Source organism: Simochromis diagramma, unplaced genomic scaffold (assembly GCF_900408965.1).
Source record: "Simochromis diagramma unplaced genomic scaffold, fSimDia1.1 OVJJ01000449.1, whole genome shotgun sequence".
NCBI classification, from domain to species: domain Eukaryota; kingdom Metazoa; phylum Chordata; class Actinopteri; order Cichliformes; family Cichlidae; genus Simochromis; species Simochromis diagramma.
Window position 1 is genome coordinate 181,070 of NW_024387274.1, and position 19,561 is coordinate 200,630.

The 19,561-nt window shown below is 40.9% G+C and overlaps 1 protein-coding gene across 6 annotated transcripts in view; it reads left to right on the forward strand.

The window, feature by feature from the left end:
* Positions 1–18,501, forward strand: part of bag6l (BCL2 associated athanogene 6, like) — a 22,047-nt gene extending 3,546 nt beyond the window's left edge. The window contains exons 7-24 of one of the 6 annotated variants that reach the window (XM_040002699.1): positions 1,047–1,176; positions 1,397–1,585; positions 2,873–3,089; positions 3,511–3,573; positions 6,739–7,034; positions 7,249–7,327; positions 7,916–8,214; positions 8,320–8,569; positions 8,650–8,819; positions 9,168–9,221; positions 9,317–9,419; positions 9,761–9,885; positions 9,980–10,114; positions 10,406–10,468; positions 12,478–12,663; positions 15,779–15,886; positions 16,069–16,215; positions 17,370–18,501. In XM_040002699.1, the coding sequence (XP_039858633.1) occupies positions 1,047–1,176; positions 1,397–1,585; positions 2,873–3,089; positions 3,511–3,573; positions 6,739–7,034; positions 7,249–7,327; positions 7,916–8,214; positions 8,320–8,569; positions 8,650–8,819; positions 9,168–9,221; positions 9,317–9,419; positions 9,761–9,885; positions 9,980–10,114; positions 10,406–10,468; positions 12,478–12,663; positions 15,779–15,886; positions 16,069–16,215; positions 17,370–17,468 (2,713 nt within the window). In that variant the 3' untranslated portion in view covers positions 17,469–18,501. Of the gene's footprint in view, positions 1–1,046; positions 1,177–1,396; positions 1,586–2,872; positions 3,090–3,510; positions 3,574–6,738; positions 7,035–7,248; positions 7,328–7,915; positions 8,215–8,319; positions 8,570–8,649; positions 8,820–9,167; positions 9,222–9,316; positions 9,420–9,760; positions 9,886–9,979; positions 10,115–10,405; positions 10,469–10,565; positions 12,664–15,778; positions 15,887–16,068; positions 16,216–17,369 lie in introns of those variants that run through there. The other 5 variants (XM_040002700.1, XM_040002701.1, XM_040002705.1 and 2 more) reach the window with 5 other exon arrangements.
* The last annotated feature ends 1,060 nt before the right edge of the window (positions 18,502–19,561 follow it).

Genomic DNA, 19,561 nt, shown 5'->3' on the forward strand with positions numbered 1-19,561 from the left:
TCTAACTGATTTTATGTGGTACACAGCGCTCAAAAATCTGTCCAAAAATGTTTTAGTATGACTTTGGTGAGCTACAAAGCCGCACCGCTCGATGGATTGTTGGAGCTTTACGGCTGTCGTAGTCAGGAGCCTCGCGGAGTAATCTGGGTCCAAAACTCAAACGAACACTGCGGCATCACTGAGAGTTCAAAACGGTCTAAATTCTTTCATCTTTAATAAAATCATCAGCATTGCTGCTTTACCAGGTGTAACTATGATGTTTAACATTCAGGCATCCATGAAAACAGAATTTATTAGATTTAACAGAGTTAGAAGTTAGCAGGAAGTTAGCTCGCTAGTTTCCACCTAAACATGATATAGCATGTTTGACTGAGAGATTTCTGAAAAAATTCAAACGTACAGCTCTGCTGTCACTTCCAACATAAATGAAGACAGGAAACTAAACAGCAGTGATGTTTGTAGGGTTACTGAAGTTGGGCTAGCTGGTATATAATGATGTGCTACGTGCTCGCTAGCGACACAGCTATGTTAGCATAACATAAACACAGTGAAGCTGAAGGATGAACGCTAACACTTTTCCACTGGATAAAAGTTAACGTGAGCGTTCCTGATGGTTAGAGACAAATGCAATCGCATGGCAGGATGCTGTAAACGGACCAAACTTCAGTCAGGAGAGCAGCTGAGGTTAGTCATTAATATACTGTAACAACATACATAGAGCATCTACGAGAGAATTCAACATTAATGAATCGATGGTACGGAAGTGGAGGAAGGAAGAAGAATGAGTTGAGTAAAGTTTGACTTATCTGACTGTTTTGTTTCGCCTTATAATCCGGTGCGCCTTAGTGCAGACTCTCGAAGATCATCATGTTATATATCATTTTGTATGTCCTAGCTTCTTTATGCTGTGCAAATGTTGTTTTTCCCCCAAATCACTTTCTAAAAGCACAACAGATTTCAATGGATCCAAACTGACCTATAACACATGTCAAAAATGCCAGTGTTTATTGTAGTGCTGACTCTTCTTTCCCATTGTTTGTCCTCAGCCACCCTAGTCCCGCTGAGTTTGTGGAGGTTCTCTCTGAGGTCAGGAGGGTGGAGGAGCGATTACGTCCCTTCATAGAGAGAACCCACTCAATCCTCGGAGCTGCCACCTCAGCAGACTACAACAACAATGTAAGATGAACGTGTAGTGGCCATAGCAAAATATTCACTCTAGTGTACTTAGGAAGAATACATCTCAAAACTTTGTGACAGGAGCTCTTGCTAAGAAATGCACTGATGGAAGTGACTTCAATAAGGGAAACCAAGAGTTTCTCTGCAGATAAGTAGATACTGTCATGTCAGTGCTTTTTAGTTTAAGCATTAATCATAATTTTATAACTCTTTTCCACAGACCCAGGAAAGAGAGGAAGATCAGCGCATTCTTAACCTGGTTGGAGATGCTCTTCGTCTCTTAGGGATCACACTGGTTGTCCTTGGTGACCTACGCTGTAACCTGGGAACCTCTCCTCCACGTCACCTGTATGCGGTTGGCCCCTTGGCTCACTACAACCACCCAGTTCTGCTTCAGGCTAGTCTGCCAGTAGGTTCACACCACACTGATCTTTTGGCTACTGTGAAGAACTATTGTGTTAGGATATAGTGTAACAACCGTAACTTTACAAGTGGAACAATTATAACATGCAAGCAATGGATAGTGTTTGAATTGTACCGAGTATAATATCTTTATCTGCCATTGTAAAGGTGTACAGTGGAATTAGATTTTCAGTAGGTGCATACAATTAAGGCACATTTAATTTAATTTAATTGATTAGGATTGAAAAGGGACCATGTACAATATAAGCATTTTATAAGAGTTTGCTTAGAGCTAATTTGCATATGCAGTCCCTCGGCAGCTTAAAAAGCAAAACGTTACAGCAGTTAAACGAAGAAACCAAAATAAAATGTGTAACATATTGTCTCAGGCACATTCACCCCACATCCCTGCATACACAAGAAAAAGCAGGCATTAATGTTTAAAGGTCTATTATTTTTAGTTCTTTAAAGACCTTTACAAAATTATATAAAAATATTATTATGGCAGTTTCATTGTAAGTATAAATATCAACCAATCCAGAAAAAACACAAAAGTTATATATTAAGATCATGGAGTGCCTGTCCAGTCTCCAGACCTCCGTCCTATAGAAATATAAACAATTTAGAGAGCTCCTGTATAGATGAGTGGGCTAAAACCCCTCCTGAGATTTGTGCAATCCTGGTGAGCAACTACAAGAAATGTATGTTTGTATATATTATTATATAATAATATCCAGAACTTTAGAATGAGGGTTACTGTCACCATGCACTGTCTGATTTTTGAGGTTGAGTTCTTATATAAAGTGTAGAAACAGTGAAATAGTGTCCTTAAAAAATAGATTTTAAGTAACGTCTACATGTTAATACTAGGGACTCCTTTTTAAACCTAAAGGGTAGACATAATATTTGGACATGATATAATGAAAGTGTTACATTATTTTTCAGGATAATATGAGGGAGGTGCAACTTTGCTTATATTTCCTTAGTGTCAGCGCTGTGTTATCTGGTACCTCTCAGTGGTTGGTTTCATTACTCATAAAAAATTACTTATTACTTGCACAGCACAGGAAGCAACAAAATCATTGATTGATTAGTAACTTTAATGCATTACATTATTGCAATGTAAACTAATAGTGTGCAGATTTGCGCGATTACGCAGTGTTTGGATCTGAAAATGCAAATGTTAACATTTGTTTACGAAGGAGAAGGAATAGATCAGAGGGCTTCCGGCAGTGTCACTTGTAAATTCTTACCCTACCTTTGTCACAGACCATGAAATAAATTTTCCCTCCAGATGCATTTAGGGACAACAGTAACCATGACGTCTAATGGTAGACAAGCAACTGATGGACAGCAACAAACCTTTCAGGGCACTGACCAATCAGATCAGCAGGCTACAGGCCAGACTCTGCCTCTTCAGGCAAATGGGACCAATCGAGGAGGGCCTAGGGTGATCCGGATCACACATCAGACGATGGAGCCTGTAGTCATGATGCAGATGAACATTGATGGTACGTGTGCTCCAGTTCCTTCATAGAACTGACTGTACACACGAAGTTCTGCGACTCGTCTGATGCCAGTATTTTACACGACACTGTTCTAAAACAGAGGTTAAACTCTTTCTGTGGTTGTTTACTGTATTCATTTGTTTATTTGGATAAATGGGTCTTATCTAATTAAATCAAACAATTACAGTAATCTGCAAACGTTATTTTCAGATGGGTCACAATTTCATTATTGTGGATCATTTAGAAATCTGTCATGTCTCACTACAGGGTTGATCTATTGATCTTCTAATGGCTGCTTTCATTAGCTGAAATGAGTGTGTGCACATTACATTTGAAACAGCTACTGCGTACTCTGTGGTTATTTTTGATGAGTGTATCAGTTCCCCTGCTGTGAAGCTGAAAGAGTTGTGATGTTGTTGAATAGGTGAATCGGCTGCAGGGTCTCAGATACCAGGACAACCAAATGCCGCAGCTTCCCAACAACCTGGTGAGTGAAACATCAACAATTATTTTCTTGGCAAATGAATGTTGATTTCATTGAGTGAGTTGTTGCTTAAACAGTGCAGTATAGATTAGAGATGGACCGATCCAATATTTCGTATCGGTATCGCTCCGATACTGACCTAAATGACTGGATCAGATATCGGAGAGAAATAAAAAATGTAATCCGATACGTTAAATATCAAAACAGCACCTCACAAAACTTGCGACATGGTGTAACTCGGCTCATAACCGTAGCACGTCGGAGCAGTATGCATCACGTCATAGAGCGGCTGTGGCGTGCGAGACCTGTTGGCGGTCTGGTTGAGTATTTGGAGCCTCGCTACCAAACCGGCATTTCATCTCCAAGAAAGTTATTCAAGAGAGAAGTAAAGCAAGTGTGTAAGTTGATCTCTGAATGTTTGTGAAGCATTCCCGCGTTAAGCTTAACAACCATATATGGAGCGAGTGCCTCTTCTTGCTGCTACTTCAATCGTGAAACTGATCAGTGATCAGCTGATCGGCTTTTCTGTCGCGAGTCTCTCTTGTTTGTTTTTGGCCCACTTCGTGCCAGAAAGAGGAAACCAGCGGCTGAACAACAGCAGCACGTTTAAGCTTAAACTGTCGTTAGAATTTATTTAATATTACTTTCTACACCAGGATCTTTTTCTACGCAGCTGACGGCTGGTAACTGTGCAGGGGCGGATCTAGCAAAGTTTAGCCAGGGGGGCCGATAGGGCATGAACAGGGAAAAGGGGGGCACAGAGACATACTTTTCTTTCTTATTCTCATTTAAAATGTCGAGCTTTTAATAAATTATTATCTGAATAATACACCCAAAGTTTTAATATGATGTAAAATGTATAGAAGTCCATTACTGTATATAGCAACTATTAAGTCTAATATACCCTAGTAAGCTATAGTACTTCTTCCATCTGTGCAGTCTGCAATTCTGTTGAAGAAAGATGTTGAATCTATTTATTATTTCTTGAAAAATAATGGATTTCTGTGCATTTTTTTTCCACATTGCATCAAATTAAAGTTGATTATGTCGATTAAGCATCATGAGGTGGAGGGTGGTTCCCTATTTTTTTTTTTTTTTTTTACTGGGAGTTTTAGAGCCCTATTAGTTAGGTTGCTTACTCTTTAAAATACCAGAATAAGGAGGATGGAGCAGGTTTAAGTTTATTAGATTGATCAGTTTCGCTGAACTATGAAATATTTTGGGTGCAGTGTATGTTTTGCATACAGGTATAACAGAATAGCTTTAGTGGGTTTTTTTTGTAACTTGAGTATGAACTAGGGGTGCAACGATATTCGTATCGATATTGAACCGTTCGATACAGTGCTTTCGGTTCGGTATGCATATGTATCAAACAATACAACATTTGTAATTTATTTTATCAACTTTCCTTCCGACGATGCTGTCTGTGTTGAGCGCTCAGTGAATCTGTGTTCGACTACTCCGCCTAGGCTGCACTGTCGAGCGCAGATCCACTGAGCGCTCAACACAGACAGCATAGTCAGAAGGAAGAGCGCAGGGCAAGCTAGCGAGACAGAAGTTAAGCTCTCCTTGCAACATTCAGATCTGGCGTTTGGAATTATTTTGGTTTTCATGTGACGTATGACCCTGAAGGTAAGCGAGTCATGGACTAAAGTAAAACAGTATGTTGGATGTGCCATGCAATGCTCAATTACATTGGTGGGAACTAGTGTGTTAGCGCAGTTAGCTCGTTAACGTGTTTGCCGTCTAGCCCCACACACTGGGCGATCGGCGGTAGCTCGTTAACGGAGATTTGCCGTGTTGTGGCGTTAACGTCATTTCAACGAGATTAACCTGAAAGCACTAGTGGGAACACAACGAATATGACTGCACATTTACGCCGACATCATCCTAGTGCAAAGACAAAAACAACAAGCATGCTACTAACTTTAGCCGAGTCATTTAGACAGCTGTTAGCACATGATTCTCCTTATGCTGCTGAGAATATAGCCCAGAAGAAGCGGATAGTATAGCTTTTATTTTGGAAAGAGCCATTTCTCTGTAATAAACTCTCTTTTCCAAAGATGAGTGATTCCTCAATCAGATACAGGGCTCGCAATATCGCTAGCCCGACGTCCCGGGGCTAGCGATTTTTTTCAGTCGGGCTACCAAAATCTATCTCTTCCCTGCCCGTCGGGCTATTGTAGGAAGGAAAAATATATGTCAATGCTTTTGCATTTTTTCGGAAATGTAGCTGGGTAATTATGTCATTGGCATCGGTGAGCCACTGTCAATATGTGACATATTGAAGTCGCGTTTGAATTTGCGCTTGTTTTTTGCTTTCACTTTGCAATCGTGCGAACTGTGTATAGAGAGCGACAGCACTGATCTGTGAGTGATGATAATTTGTGCACCAATTCCTCTGACATCGTCTTATTAATCGTTAGCTTACTATGCAAACACGACAAGTGAAATCTCCCGCAGCTTAAACATGTGAGAGGTTGATCGCGCAGAGAATCGCTGAGCTTATGTGAGTGAGCGTGTAAAAGCATTTCAGTTCTGCTGAGCCAAATATGACAGGTCAGGGTGAAGAAGTGACAGCCAAAGAAAAGCTTACCACAAAACGGAGAAGTTATGACAAATCAGACTATAAGGCAAAAAGAAAGTGCAGCTTTATGGTTTCATGGACAAAAGAATTTCTGTGGCTGCAATATGACGAGCTAAATAACCAGGGCTGCACATAAGTGGTCCGCAGGTGCGCATTCGCTGTCAAAATAAAAAAACACGCACAAGGGTTAGGGTTAAATTTAAAAACTGTACTTTTGAGTTAAAATATATATTTATCATTTTAATAAATGACAAATTAAAAAGGCATGAACATTTTTTTTGTATCGAAAAAATATCGAACCGTGACACCAAAGTATCGAACCGAACCGAACCGTGAATTTTGTGTATCGTTGCACCCCTAGTATGAACTTATACAAAAAGCAGCAAGGTATTAAAAAACACACTATATCGGATTCATATCGGTATCGGCAGATATCCAAATTTATGATATCGGTATCAGACATAAAAAAGTGGTATCGTGCCATCTCTAGTATAGATGCCCCCCCCCCGTTTTAACACCTTGGGCCAAGTGGACTTCAAGTGCACTCACTCAATTAAGTTTAGTCCTCTCCCTGTTCTCAGGCACAACACCTGCCCACTTCACAGAATTACCTCCTGAGTTCATGCAGGCAATTGTGCACCAGTTTTCTCACCAACCCACTGCCATGGCTGCTGCACCCTCAGCAGCCCACCCAGTGCACATGATTTCTGGCTCTGACTCAACACCCAGTGCACAGACAGCTGCTTCACCGCTGCTCCCCAACACCCCTGTACAGGGTAGGGTAGTCATCACCAGGCCATCCTTGTCCACCCACATCACCCAGCCTGTGGGAAATACCATCAACCTGAGGGCTACAGGTGGCCAGCAGCCAGGACAGGTAACCCACCACAGAGTGTGAGGAGATACAGGTTGAACATCACAAACATAATGTACTTAAAAAGTGACACACAAATGATTTGATTATCGACTGTCAGCTAATTTTAGAACCTTCCGATACATCTTACAACGCACTGAATTATGTAGAATAACTGTTGTGCAGTAAACGTATATTCACTGGTATGGCTCTGCACACTTCGCCTTTTTGTAAACAGGGCACGGCACTGGGTCCCTCCTCTCTCACCCAGATGATCAGTGGTCTGGTTGGACAGCTTCTGATGCTGGAGCAGCCAGGTCAGTGTCATTGTGTCACTTCCTGCTCCTGTTACAATGCAGAGTGGTGTTTTTGTGTAGCTCATCTGTGTAGCCAGTTAAATTAAAAGCTTATGGATAATGTCTTATTTTAAAAGTGTAATCATCACATGCTTTATCCAAAGCACACTCTTACTCAATTCACCTGCTAGTTATTTTCACAGTAGTCATTCACTGTGACTTTAGAGATTCACTAGGTTACCTTAGCGTATAGCTGACTGACTAGCAGCATGGCGTCTTCACCTGTCCTTCCTGCACTTTCCTGCACAGTGTGTCAGATGGTTTATTAATCCTGAGCATCCTTTATTAAAGACAATACTTGTAATAAATGTAGCCTGTTTACACCTCTGGAGGCCAGGATAACTGAATCGGAGACCTGGCTTCACACCCTTGGAAAAACCAGTAAAAAAAAAAGTAGGAGGACATATAAAGGGCATATAAACGGTGTCTCTACAACAAATGGTGTGAAGACTAGTTAGGAGAGCAATAAAAATAATATTAATATTGACTTTTATCAGTATTGGCCTCAAAAATGTAATATTCTTTTTTCATGTTTTTTTAACTCTCTAGGTGATCCTTCAGCGAACTCTCAGTCCTCCCTGTCTGCCTCTTCCATGTTTGTTTCCAGCACTGCTTCTCCCCCCTTTCCCTCAGCTAATACATCTGGACAGACATCCACCCGCACCACAAGTACTACCTCAGTCGGTCAGCCAGCAGAGACCAGCCCAGAGGGAAATATGGCTCAGCTCTTGGGATCTCTACTGGGAGCAGCAGGGTTGGGTGGTCCTGCCTCTGGATTGGCTCCATCCATCACTGTGACATTACCAGGGGTTCCTGGCTTCTTCCAGAGCATGTCAGACTTGGCACCAGTGAGTTCAGATAAAATGACAGAAAACCTGAATTAAACATTTCTGAACCTTAATATAAAGACTGTTTGTACCAGTCAATGAGCAACAGGTGTTGTTTCTGCACAGCCACCTGCCCCTGGCCCCATGGCCTCACTTCTTCATCAGTCCATTGGTCCTGCTCCCTCTCAGACCGGCAGCAGCCCAGCCGGAGACTCTCTGAGCCCAGATTTATTCTCTGGCATTATGCAGGGAGTGCTGTCCACCATGATGAGCTCTTTTGGGGCACAGCAGGGCAATGGAGAAAGCATTGCCCAGTTCATCCAGAGGCTGTCCCAGACCAATAACCTGTTTGCTCCTGGCTCTGGGGATGCCGTGGGTGAGTCCTTGAATGAAGATATTGTGCCTAACAAGTTCTTGCAGTTCACACTAATCACCATGGTTGTTATCTCATGGTAGGGTTCTTTGGGGACCTGCTCTCCCTGGTGTGTCAGAGTTTCTCTATGGTGGATATGGTGCTGTTGCTTCATGGGAACGCCCAGCCTCTGAGACGCATCCGGCCTCAGCTCACAGACTTCTTCACTGAACACTATCTCCAGGAGCAAGAACCCACTGATGCCAACATAGCTGTGAGTACTATGTAGAGTTAATGTAATGGCATCAGTGCCGTCCTTATTGGGACAGTGCTGCTGTTCCTCTCCTATACAGGGAAAACTTAAATCATGATCTCATGTGCATTTCACACAGCTTGTATTTTAATCAGTGTAACTGAAAGAAGCTTTAGTTGCAACCCTAATTGTCACTCATGAAAGATCCACTGTGCTCAATCTATGTAAAATATATTATAAAAAATAGCAGTGGCTAGTAGTAAGCAAGAAAGTAGTTTTCAAAATGTTTTAATACAAATTCCACATTAACAAAGGTAATACCATAAAATTAAAATCGAATGAAAAAATGTAACATTATTCTCCCTCCAGGCAGCAGCTGAGGACCTCATCAATGGACTTGAGGATTACATAGCTGAGAGCTTTGTAAGGACAATGTCTTTCACACACAAACATAATAACATGGACTCTTAATTTCCTGTGACATGTGCACATAAGTGAGCGCTGTGTATTGCATCTAGGCCACAGTGACGGTGCGCGAGGGAGTGGACATAATTCAGACCAACCTGTCTTTCTTCAGACAGCAGTTCACGCAAATGGCCACACATATCCTTCGCTGCCACGGTAAGTTCACTTTGATTGCAAGAAGGAAACGGTTGGGAAAAGAGGGCATTAAGAACTGCTTACATGGAACATGGAAGGTTTCGAACTAAAACCCTTTTCAGGCATGCTATATGTGGCATTGAGTGTGTTAATGGCTTAAAGCTGGGGGTCAGTTTGTTGTGGATTATGGAATAACTTCAGTTTTATTTCAACCTTTGATGTTTGATCTAGTTGCTCAAATATATCACCTCCAAAGAGGGGCATCGGGTCACAACAGTATTTTCTTATCTTAGTATTTTGTGTAGCCAGAGTCCTGCACTGATGGTTTTATATTTGGGTTTTTTGTTTTTTTCACATCGCAGATCACATGTTTGGCCCCCGCCTGCTGTTGCTGTGTACTCACAGCCTGTTTGAGTGTCTGGCTCTAAACCTGTATTGCCTGGGAGGAGAACACAGATCTCTGACTGCTGTTATCAACCAACACATTGTTTGTATACATCTTCAGTAATGCATCATCATGTGCTTTGCTGATGGCACAGATTGGCAGCTGCCTATTACTGTGTATTTCTGTGTTTGTGCAGAGGAGGATGTCTGCAGACGTCAATCCCAGTCTGGTCAACTGGCTGACCAACATGATGTCTATGAGGCTGCACATCATTCTGGAGCATAACCCAGTTACCGAGGACCAAATCCAACACTACATTATCCATTTACAGGTAATTAACAGAAACAGTTTAGAACAGATTTTTTGTCCCTAATCAAGCTGCTACTAAAACCACATTATCTATGTAGATATGTTTTGCCAATGCAAGTAATACAGACACAGTCAGGTCCCAACATAGCTGAAAAAGTAAGGGTCATGATCAAACATAAATTTGAATGGATTCCAATTTGACTGTGTCTACAATACGACCCTGTTCCAACAGCAGACTTAACAACTACGTTTAAATCTGTCATTTGAGTCATTAGAATCAGATTTAGTTACATTTCCTGAAATGTTATTTCAGGAGGAGTTGAACCAGAGGACGGAGACTGAGGTGGAGCAGCCATCAGAGCGTGCAAGTGTGGAGGTGAGTTTTTACTTATTTGGGTTTTTTTGTTCTTTTCTAACTTCAACGAGTCTCACTGCTTCTTAATGGATCCGTTTGATGTATCTTACTCTTTCAGCACGTTCTGACTTCAGTCAGTATGTACCCATCAGCCTGTAAGCCCATCTCTTTCTCCTGAGCATGTAGGTCTCTAAGATAACCGTATGGTTATTGATTTGCATTCTAAAGATGGTGTAACTGTAACAGCAGCAGCTAATGACAGTAGAAAGAAAAAATCAGGCTCTGATACACAAACTGGTCATTAGTTTTAGGCTTGGTTTGACTTTGCACATGACAAGAATAGAAATGTAGAATATCACCCTATTTATAATTTTAGATGTTTTTTTTTCTGTAATAAAAATTACAGAAAATGAAAGGGTTCCCATTACTGTCAAATTGCCATTACTTCCACTACACCAAGATGGGCACACTTCTTTTTATTTCAGTTAGCTGGACATTATATGAGTTCAGTCATAAAATATAACAAAGATTCAGGTGGAGTACGTGACATTTTGTACTTGTGAAACTGTCAAAATTAGAGTCTGTATAAGTAACTGAAAAATGATCTTGTATTTTAGTCTGAATTAGTATAATATTTTTTATTAGTGTTTAAATCAGCCATTATGCTTTCTCTCTGTTGGGGCTAGGCGCTCTAGCCATATGCAGTGCAGTTTGTATCTTACAAATGTACTTCAGTCCAATGGAATGACACGAAAGGCTCATGTGCTCACTACGGCTGCAACTACAGATTCTTTTGGTGGTCGACTAATCTGCCAATTTTTATTCGATTAGCCAATTAGTCAGCATTTAACTCAGTAACTCTTATTGCTGCTTCCTGTGGGCAAACCTCCTATTCTAGGCTTCAATACCTCACCTGCTCAAGTCTGCTCACCTGTGAATATCACCCTGTTGTCTCGTCACGCAACAAATTATAATAATGACCCTGGAAACATGTGAATGTGAAAATAATCAAATGTATTTTTAACATTACTCAGCAGGACCATCAGAATAAAAACCAAATTAAAAAATATAAAAAAAATAAATGAATTAACTATAAGTGATACAAAATAAAGGGATAGTAGTATGTAAACAAAAACATAATGTGCAAACGAAACTAAAATGGCTTCTGTCCACAAGTTCAAATAAAGCTTCAAATTAAGTCAAAAATATTCCTTTTTTTTCAGTCCAGAATAACAAGTTTCCAACATTTACAGATGATTCAGTTCATGAATTCATGATTGCAGTGGGACGTGCTCTGCAGTGAGCCTTGCTCTCATCTTTGAGATGATGTTCCCAGCTGCTGGTAACCTCGCTAAAGATGCTCTCTGTCTGTCTTCAGCCATTCAGAGGTGCATGAGCCTCTCAACAGGACAAACTCATCCATACACCTGAGTTTTCATGGGCAAAGACTGTTACTAATCATAATCAAAAAATAGGAGACAGTGTAGCTACTCCTTTTTGATTGGCATTTTCACTCATTAGCTAACAAAACTGAAATGGTGTTTGCCTAGCAAGCGTCATCCTAAAAAGTTTCCCACAGGTAAGCTCACAGAAACAGTACAAACATGAACTTAAACACGGTGTCAGCGCGATGCACTAACTGAACTTTGTAAACAGAGTCGACGTCACAGCTCCAGGGTGCCGCGTTTTCAATGCTCATGCGCTGCAGTAGTGCTGTCGTGGATGGAAGCTGTCCACAGTCTGCATTTAACTTTGTTTGTTTTCCCGTTAATGCTTTCAAATCTCAGTTTCCATGTTGCCGTTCGCGCTGAGTTTTTCTTCGTTAGTATTGAGCAGTCTTGGCAGACGATATAGGCGATACTGCCCCATAGCTTCCTGGAGTGTATTGCAGTTACCAAATCACATTTACGAGGTATGAGTATATGACGCGTCGAAAATAAAATTCCGCGTTCACACATTTTTGTAGTTGACGTCATCGATTATGTCGACGAATCGTTGCAGTCCTAGTGCTCACTTCACCTCTCGGTCAGATGGAGGACAGTTCGTCTCCAGCTGCAGCCACTACAGCAGAGGAGGCCATGGTTTCCACTGGAGAGGGAGACGCACCTCCACCTGGTTTATCTGTGGATGGTTCATCTCAGTGCTCCTCTGGGCCCCGAGCAGGACACGACGAAGTGGCTCCTGAAATGGAGCCATGGGCAGCAGCTGTTCCACCTGTAAGGATGAGGTTTTGTTCTGTTTTTGTTTTTTTACAGTTTATGCTTATGCTATTCCTGCACAGGTCATTAACAAACCTCAGAAATGGGACCACAGTCTTATCTAATAAGACTTACCTTTGTCCTTAATGGGCAGGATTTACTCTGTAAAGATGATGCTATTCCAAAATTTCTACATCTATTTCAATGCCTTCCCATCATGATTCCCAAATCCTTTTTTAAATCTCTGGATTCCTTAATCACTTCATTCATTTCGAATGGTAAACATTCAAAATTGAGGAAAGCTCTTCTTCAAAGACCCAGGCTGGTGGGAGGCTTAGCACTTCCTGATTTCCAATACTACTATTGGGCTGCAAATATCAGGTGTATGCTGTCTTGGTGACACTACCATCTTGGCAAATAACACCAGGATCCTTTTCTAAGTAGCTGACAGCTGGTAACTGTGCAGGGGCGGGTCTAGCAAAGTTTTGCCTGGGGGGCAGGTAGGGCATTAACAGGGAGAGGGGGGCACAAAGACATACTTTCTTATTCTCATTTAAAATTTCTAGTTTTTAAAATAAATAATTATCTGAATCTTACAACCAAAGTTTTTTTCTGATGTAAAATGTATAGAAATCATAAATATACCAACAAGTTTTTTTAATTTATTTATTTACCGAATTTCCCGGAGGAACCCACCCGAGGGATTAATAAAGTTTCATTTAATCCAATCTAATCTAAGACAGTGTACATCACCTTGACACCTCTGTGTTTGTTTTCATTCAAAGGCTTTATGGCTTTAATAGCTGGGGGGCCGGTCTCTAGTCAAAATGCCTGGGCTGTTTTTTTGTCCCAGTCCAGCCCTGGGAACGACACACAGTGAATTAATTTGAGAAGGTGCATAAAAAAATAAATGGCCGGGCCAGCGGTGCACATCGCAGATTAGCTCGCATAGACACATTAGTGGTGCCTCTTCTTAATGACGGTATCTTAGCTAACAACCCCAACTACCAGGTTCAACTTGTAATTTGCTAAAAATCACTTTACCTCCCGGTCAGAGGGACGCTGCTAGCTGGCGTTTTTGTTTTTTTTTCTTTTTCAAGCGATGTTGAAATTTCCACATTCCGACACTTCAAAAGCTTCAGGATCTGTCCGCTCAGCACAGCATCAGCACCGCAGAAATACTCGGATACATCCGTACACTCAAGACACAATGCGTTCTCTGGACTTTCAGGTGTTTGGACCAATGTTTTCTTTTCTGATCAAACCAGAAAGCTTTAATGAGCAGCTGGATTTGTCTCGCATTAACTGAGTTAATGCCAGTTAATGCAACATTGAAATGCAGCTGATTGAAATGAAAAGCTCGAGTCTGTGGGGGTCAAAGTTTGCAGAACTACGAACGCAGCTGGAATCCACAGCTGTGTGTGTTCATGGAGCTGCGTTTTCACCTGCTGGACATCAGTACCTGACAAGTTTAACTGTCTTCAGAACATTGCAGAGGCCTTATTGACAGTATTTGGCTCCACATGTCTGTGTGAGCAGATTTTCTCTCGCATGAGTCCTCAGGTCTGAATGCTGGACACTCTGAGACCTGTGTCTCTGAGTGGGAGACCAGAGATCACATTAACATGTGTGTCTCTGTATTAACAAACATGCCATATTGGCTTAGTTTATTTTTCTTATCATTGTTGTGAGGAGACCATAAATAGCATTTGCATTTTCTGTTGTACAGTTCATTTGCTGTTATGGATAAAAAGTCTTTTTTTGTTTCAATATAGCTGATAACTATTCGCTGACAGCTGCCAACATCTGCGAACAAATATAATCCTATAAAGTGGTTCTATATAGTGAGTAACTGTTCATATAGAGCGTTATTACATTTATTGCTAATATGGCACACTGACCTCTGTGGAAATTTTAGATGGCACCGTCATCAGAAAGGTTGCCGACCCCTGCTCTAAACTCTTTTGCAAACTTATATGTAAATGGACAATTTGCTTGTCATTTGCTTTGGCATTGCCACTGCTCAGTTTTTACAGGTCTGACACTATGACAGCACAATTCTCCCAAAACCTCCAGACAATCCTGTAGACAATTCTTTAATGGTCAAACCAGCCTCTAGGAGCACAATATCAGTTCTGTATAATTTAATTTCAAATTTCCAATGTTCTTCAGTAGCTGCTATCCAATCTAAATGGAACAAATCTTAACTTTCATATCACACATAAACTGTGGGATTCTGTCCTTGGCCAAGTGCACAATATATCAGTGTGTGCTTGACACACACTGGTCCAGGGCTAAGTTGGTATATTGACCTGTAGAAGGTGTAGGGGTGCTCCTGGTGCATTACTTCATGTGTACTGGTCCTGTCCTTCACTGGAACTCTGTTTTCCAAACTATGTGTGAAGTCCTGCGGCATCAAATTAAACTAGATCCGCTCTGTGCTGTTTTTGGTGCGGCCCAGAACAAATAGAAAGAAGTTGGTAAAAGATATAATGTCCTGTATGGATTTAGAAAAAAATAGACAGTTTGTGGATAAAAAAAAAAAGAAATTTTATAAATTGTGGTCCCCTTCTCTGGACTTCTTTGAAAGGCTCATGACTATTGTCTCTGAGTAGCCCACAGATTAACACCCTCCCCCCCAAAACCTTATTTTCTGGGTATCTTGTGTAGTTGGGCAGCTGCCAGTAATGCCAGTGCTGTTTAATGTTTAATATGCTGAACTATTCTCTATTGTACATTGCACTGAAACTTTGTGTAATAGAAAGAATCAGAGCAGGAAAAAGCGATCCATTCTCAGTCCCCTGAAGTTTAAACATGGATGGTACTGGGATGGTAAGCTAATTTATTTTAATGAAACCACACTGTTTAAAAAATGAGTGACAGTCACTATAGTTACAGAATTTATTTGCCTTAGCATTTGTTTTCTCCAGCATGGTCTTCATAAAGGCATCTGTGGCAGCTTGTTATTGTTAGGAAATGTAAATAAGCAGTTGTGTGTATTCTGACATCCAGGGAAACGTTGTTGGAGGGCAAAGCCCTCTACAAATCTGTGGTTTTCTTTTACACAGATTTTTAGCTACATACATGAGCAAAGTGACCATCACTTACAGTTGTGCAATAATACATTGGTCAGGAATGGGTTCCTATCATCAGACGTGACATGCTGTCCCAGAGGAAGATCAAAGCCCAGCCCCCGCTGTCTGATGCGTACCTGCATGGGATGCCTGCTAAGAGAAGGAAGGTGAGAACTGCTGTTCCAAACTCACTGATTGTGTCACAGATCCCTTCCTCACTGTTGTCAGCCTTAGCTCTAACAAAAAGACTGCATTCTCTCACCTGCATATGAAGGTAGAACTGCAGGTTTTTTGATAATGAAAAAGGCTGTCGGGCAGAGAAGGATGACGTTAGTGTTTCTACCCTTAGACGAGCCAGTGTGAAGGACCGCACCTGTCCCTGTCGGACGCAGTTAGTCGAGCTGCTCGTGCTGTGGGAGTCCTGCCTGTCTCTTCCCCAAACAGCCTGCAGGTAGAGCTGGAGAGCCCAGAGATACAGGACGCTTACGCCAAACAGGTAATCAGCTGCTGCAAATGATGTAGTATGATGTGAGATCCCTTGATTACTTAATTACTCCTGTTTATTGTTATTCATCCAAAATTGAGTATTGATTGTTGACATATCCTGTTTTGCAGTGTATCATACACTACACTAAAGTAAGCCCTGTACAAACAAGCAAATATTAAACAACGGTTAAATATTAAACAAAGGTTAAGGTCCCATCCAGCAATTCAAGAAAGGTTTCCAAGCCTCTTGAAAGGTGAGGACATCTACACCAAAATCCATTCAAGTTTAGCAGCATCTCACTAAGCCACCTTTTAAAACAGGGAGGTGATGCCGATTTCCATTCTAATAAAATGAATGATTCTGTAGCGATCGTGCCTTCTGTCAGAGCTGGTCTTCCATGGGACAGGAGTGATGAATACACTCTCTCCTACCAAAGCTCATCTCAGTTCATTGGACTGGCTTTACTAAGATAATTTGCTGTAACTAGTGTAGTGAAAACTTGGATACTAAATGTTTAGAAGTTTGTTGCGCCAATAAGAGATCATGCAAAGTTTGACTTTTCAAGGACATTCCCATACAAAATGTCTGATTTGGAGGTAACAATAAAAATGTAACTGAGGAAAATAGATGTTGATTTGAAGTTGAGAGAAGGAAGCACTCTGATCGATGAAAAATTATGCGATGCAATTCTTTTTCCAGTCTAGAAAAATGATCTTGGCTTGAAAAGATGGTAGGTTGTTATTGTGAAGTGAACAGAAATGTTTCTCAGAGAGTATTTTGCATTTAATTCAGAGAGTTTCTAAAAATGAAGTTGTCACCGGCAGATGTATGAGGAAACAACGTCATGTATTAGCTTTAACTTTATTAACAGCCAAATAAAAAACATCATCAAAATAAAAAACAGAAAACCCAGGCTCCCACTTTTAGTGGTTTTCTGTAAATGACCTTCAGAAGAGTGAGGAGGTCCATTACCCCATTCAAAGGAAAGAGTGAGAGAACCCAACTTTACAAAAAACAATACTGGTAGATAAATAGGTAAGTTCCAAAAGAGATACGAACTCCGTGGCAGTACCAGCAGCCCTGGAATACAGATCTTGTACTTCACTGTTCTGAGTTAGGTTTGTGTGTGAGCTGCTGTTTCTCTGTCTGTATCCTCCTGCCAGGTAAAGTGTGACATCACACAACGAGTGAGAGACGATCCAGACTTTACCGGCCAGAGATTCCCCAACACACATCGAGCTTTCTCTGTAGAAGACTCCTAGTGCCAGTCAAACAGCTTGTGCCACAGAGGAGCAGGATGGGGCGATGAAACCTACCCTGCAGCGTGAGACCCTGATACATGTAATGTGGCATAAGCAAGGAAGACAGCTGCTGACTTCACTTCCTCCTCTCTTCTGTGTCATGGAGACACACGCCGCTGTAGTTTGGTTAGAATGGGAAAGTCTGCAGACTCTTGCTAAAACACCCCACCTCCAACACCTCTGAGAAGGACCTGACAGAAGGACCTGACAGAAGGACCTGACATCAGTGCAGAAGCAAACAGATCCACAGGATCTAGCTTAATGTCAGAACTAATCCTCTATGGTATGCAGTTTCTAATCAGTGTGGGCCAAAGTTCGAGATATTATTAGTATATTACTGTATATTAGTTAGTGGTGGTGTCACTGCTAGGAAAGAACAGAGTCAGAATGTTCAGAGAATAAAGTTTCATTAATCTGTGAAACAGATGCACAATGAGAGTGAACGTGTAATCTGACAGTGTAAAAAAATGTCCGAATTTATAAGCCAGCGTGCTTAATATTAGGAGGAAAAGTGTTCTAGTGTTGTTAAGGACAAAAATATTTTATGAGATAAAGTGTATTTATTGTTATAGTAAACAGTGATGGTGAAAAAAACATAGGTGAGCACAAATCTATGCTAAAAAATGATCTTCTTAAAGTACTCTGCTGTCAAACAGCAGCGGTCCTGATACACTGTAATACTGAGCAGTTCTGCCCTGTGTTATAAATACATAGTAGCATAGAGCTTTGTCAGTTGCACTTTACCATATAAAGTCGTGATTGTCGTTAGTGTTTCCATGATATCCGCTTTATATTATTTTCACATCTTATTGACTTCAGTGAATCACAGACTTGCACATTTTAAATTTTGGGGTATTTTAGAGCATTACGTGTAATTGACTCTGTTGAGTAATACAGGATACAGCCCGATCGGTGATATTTGTCAGCTTTGTCAAACTGTGAACAGTTACTACCTGCTTGATAACATCATGATCATAAATCCACTTTTAAATCAGTGTTTGTCAATTTTTAGTATTTATCCATCTGGATGATTGGCTTCAAATGTCTTTCTGCTTGTGGTCTCTGACAGTGGACCCATCTGTGTTTGTCCTGCTAGACCAGAGTGTCGTGTTCGATGCTGTTGACCATAATATTTCATCACAGCGATTAGAGCATGCTGTAGAAGCACTGTGCTGCAGTGGTTTGAATCATATCTATCTAATAGACTCAATGTGTTCATGGAAATGGGAGGTCCTCTTCACACAGAGGTTAATTGTTCCATACTGCCCCCAGGCAGTATCATTAGAGGACGTAGCATCCATCTATGCACCCAGCTTTGTCTATCAATGAAGTAACACACACCAACTAGTTAAAATTGTAGGAATGTTTTAAAGACATAAAAGGGGTCATCTGATCGTTTAGTTTTCTCTGTATTGTAGGATTTTAATTTGCAAAATTACTTTACTGTTGTTGTTGTGATTTGAAGCTGTGAAAAATACAACTGAATTGGACTTAGTATGGCACTCACAGCACAATCCAGATGGCACACAATAATAGAAATTGTGTTAAATTTAGAATCAGACATTGATTCTTGATCATTTTTCCACCCTCGGTCAATATTATCATTCATCCAGAGTGCTGACTAGGTGCATGGTCACCAAAGGAGGTGGTGTAGCTAATCTGAGCTCCACCAGTAACAGCATCTCTAGTTCCTTTTTGCAGTTTTTAAATTCACCATTAATTGAGTTGTAACATCCTGTTTAACAGTAAGAAGCCCAAATCTGATGCTCACTCTGTAGTGAGCTCAAGGTCTTCTCCCTCATCTGCTTTCTAGCTCCAATTCCCAACATGTGAAATAACAGTATATGTGTGTATGTGTATCATTTTATTCCTACATCTCCTAGACTTGCTCCATAGAGGCAAGCAGACACAATCCACTGTTAATGACCGAAAACCTTTCTAGACAAATGCTGGCATATTCATTTATAGTGAAGTCAAACTTGTGCTGATCCAAAAAGGCAGCTCTCTTAACTGTTTAAGATTGTTGTGCCACTCATTTAAATATGCCAACAAGC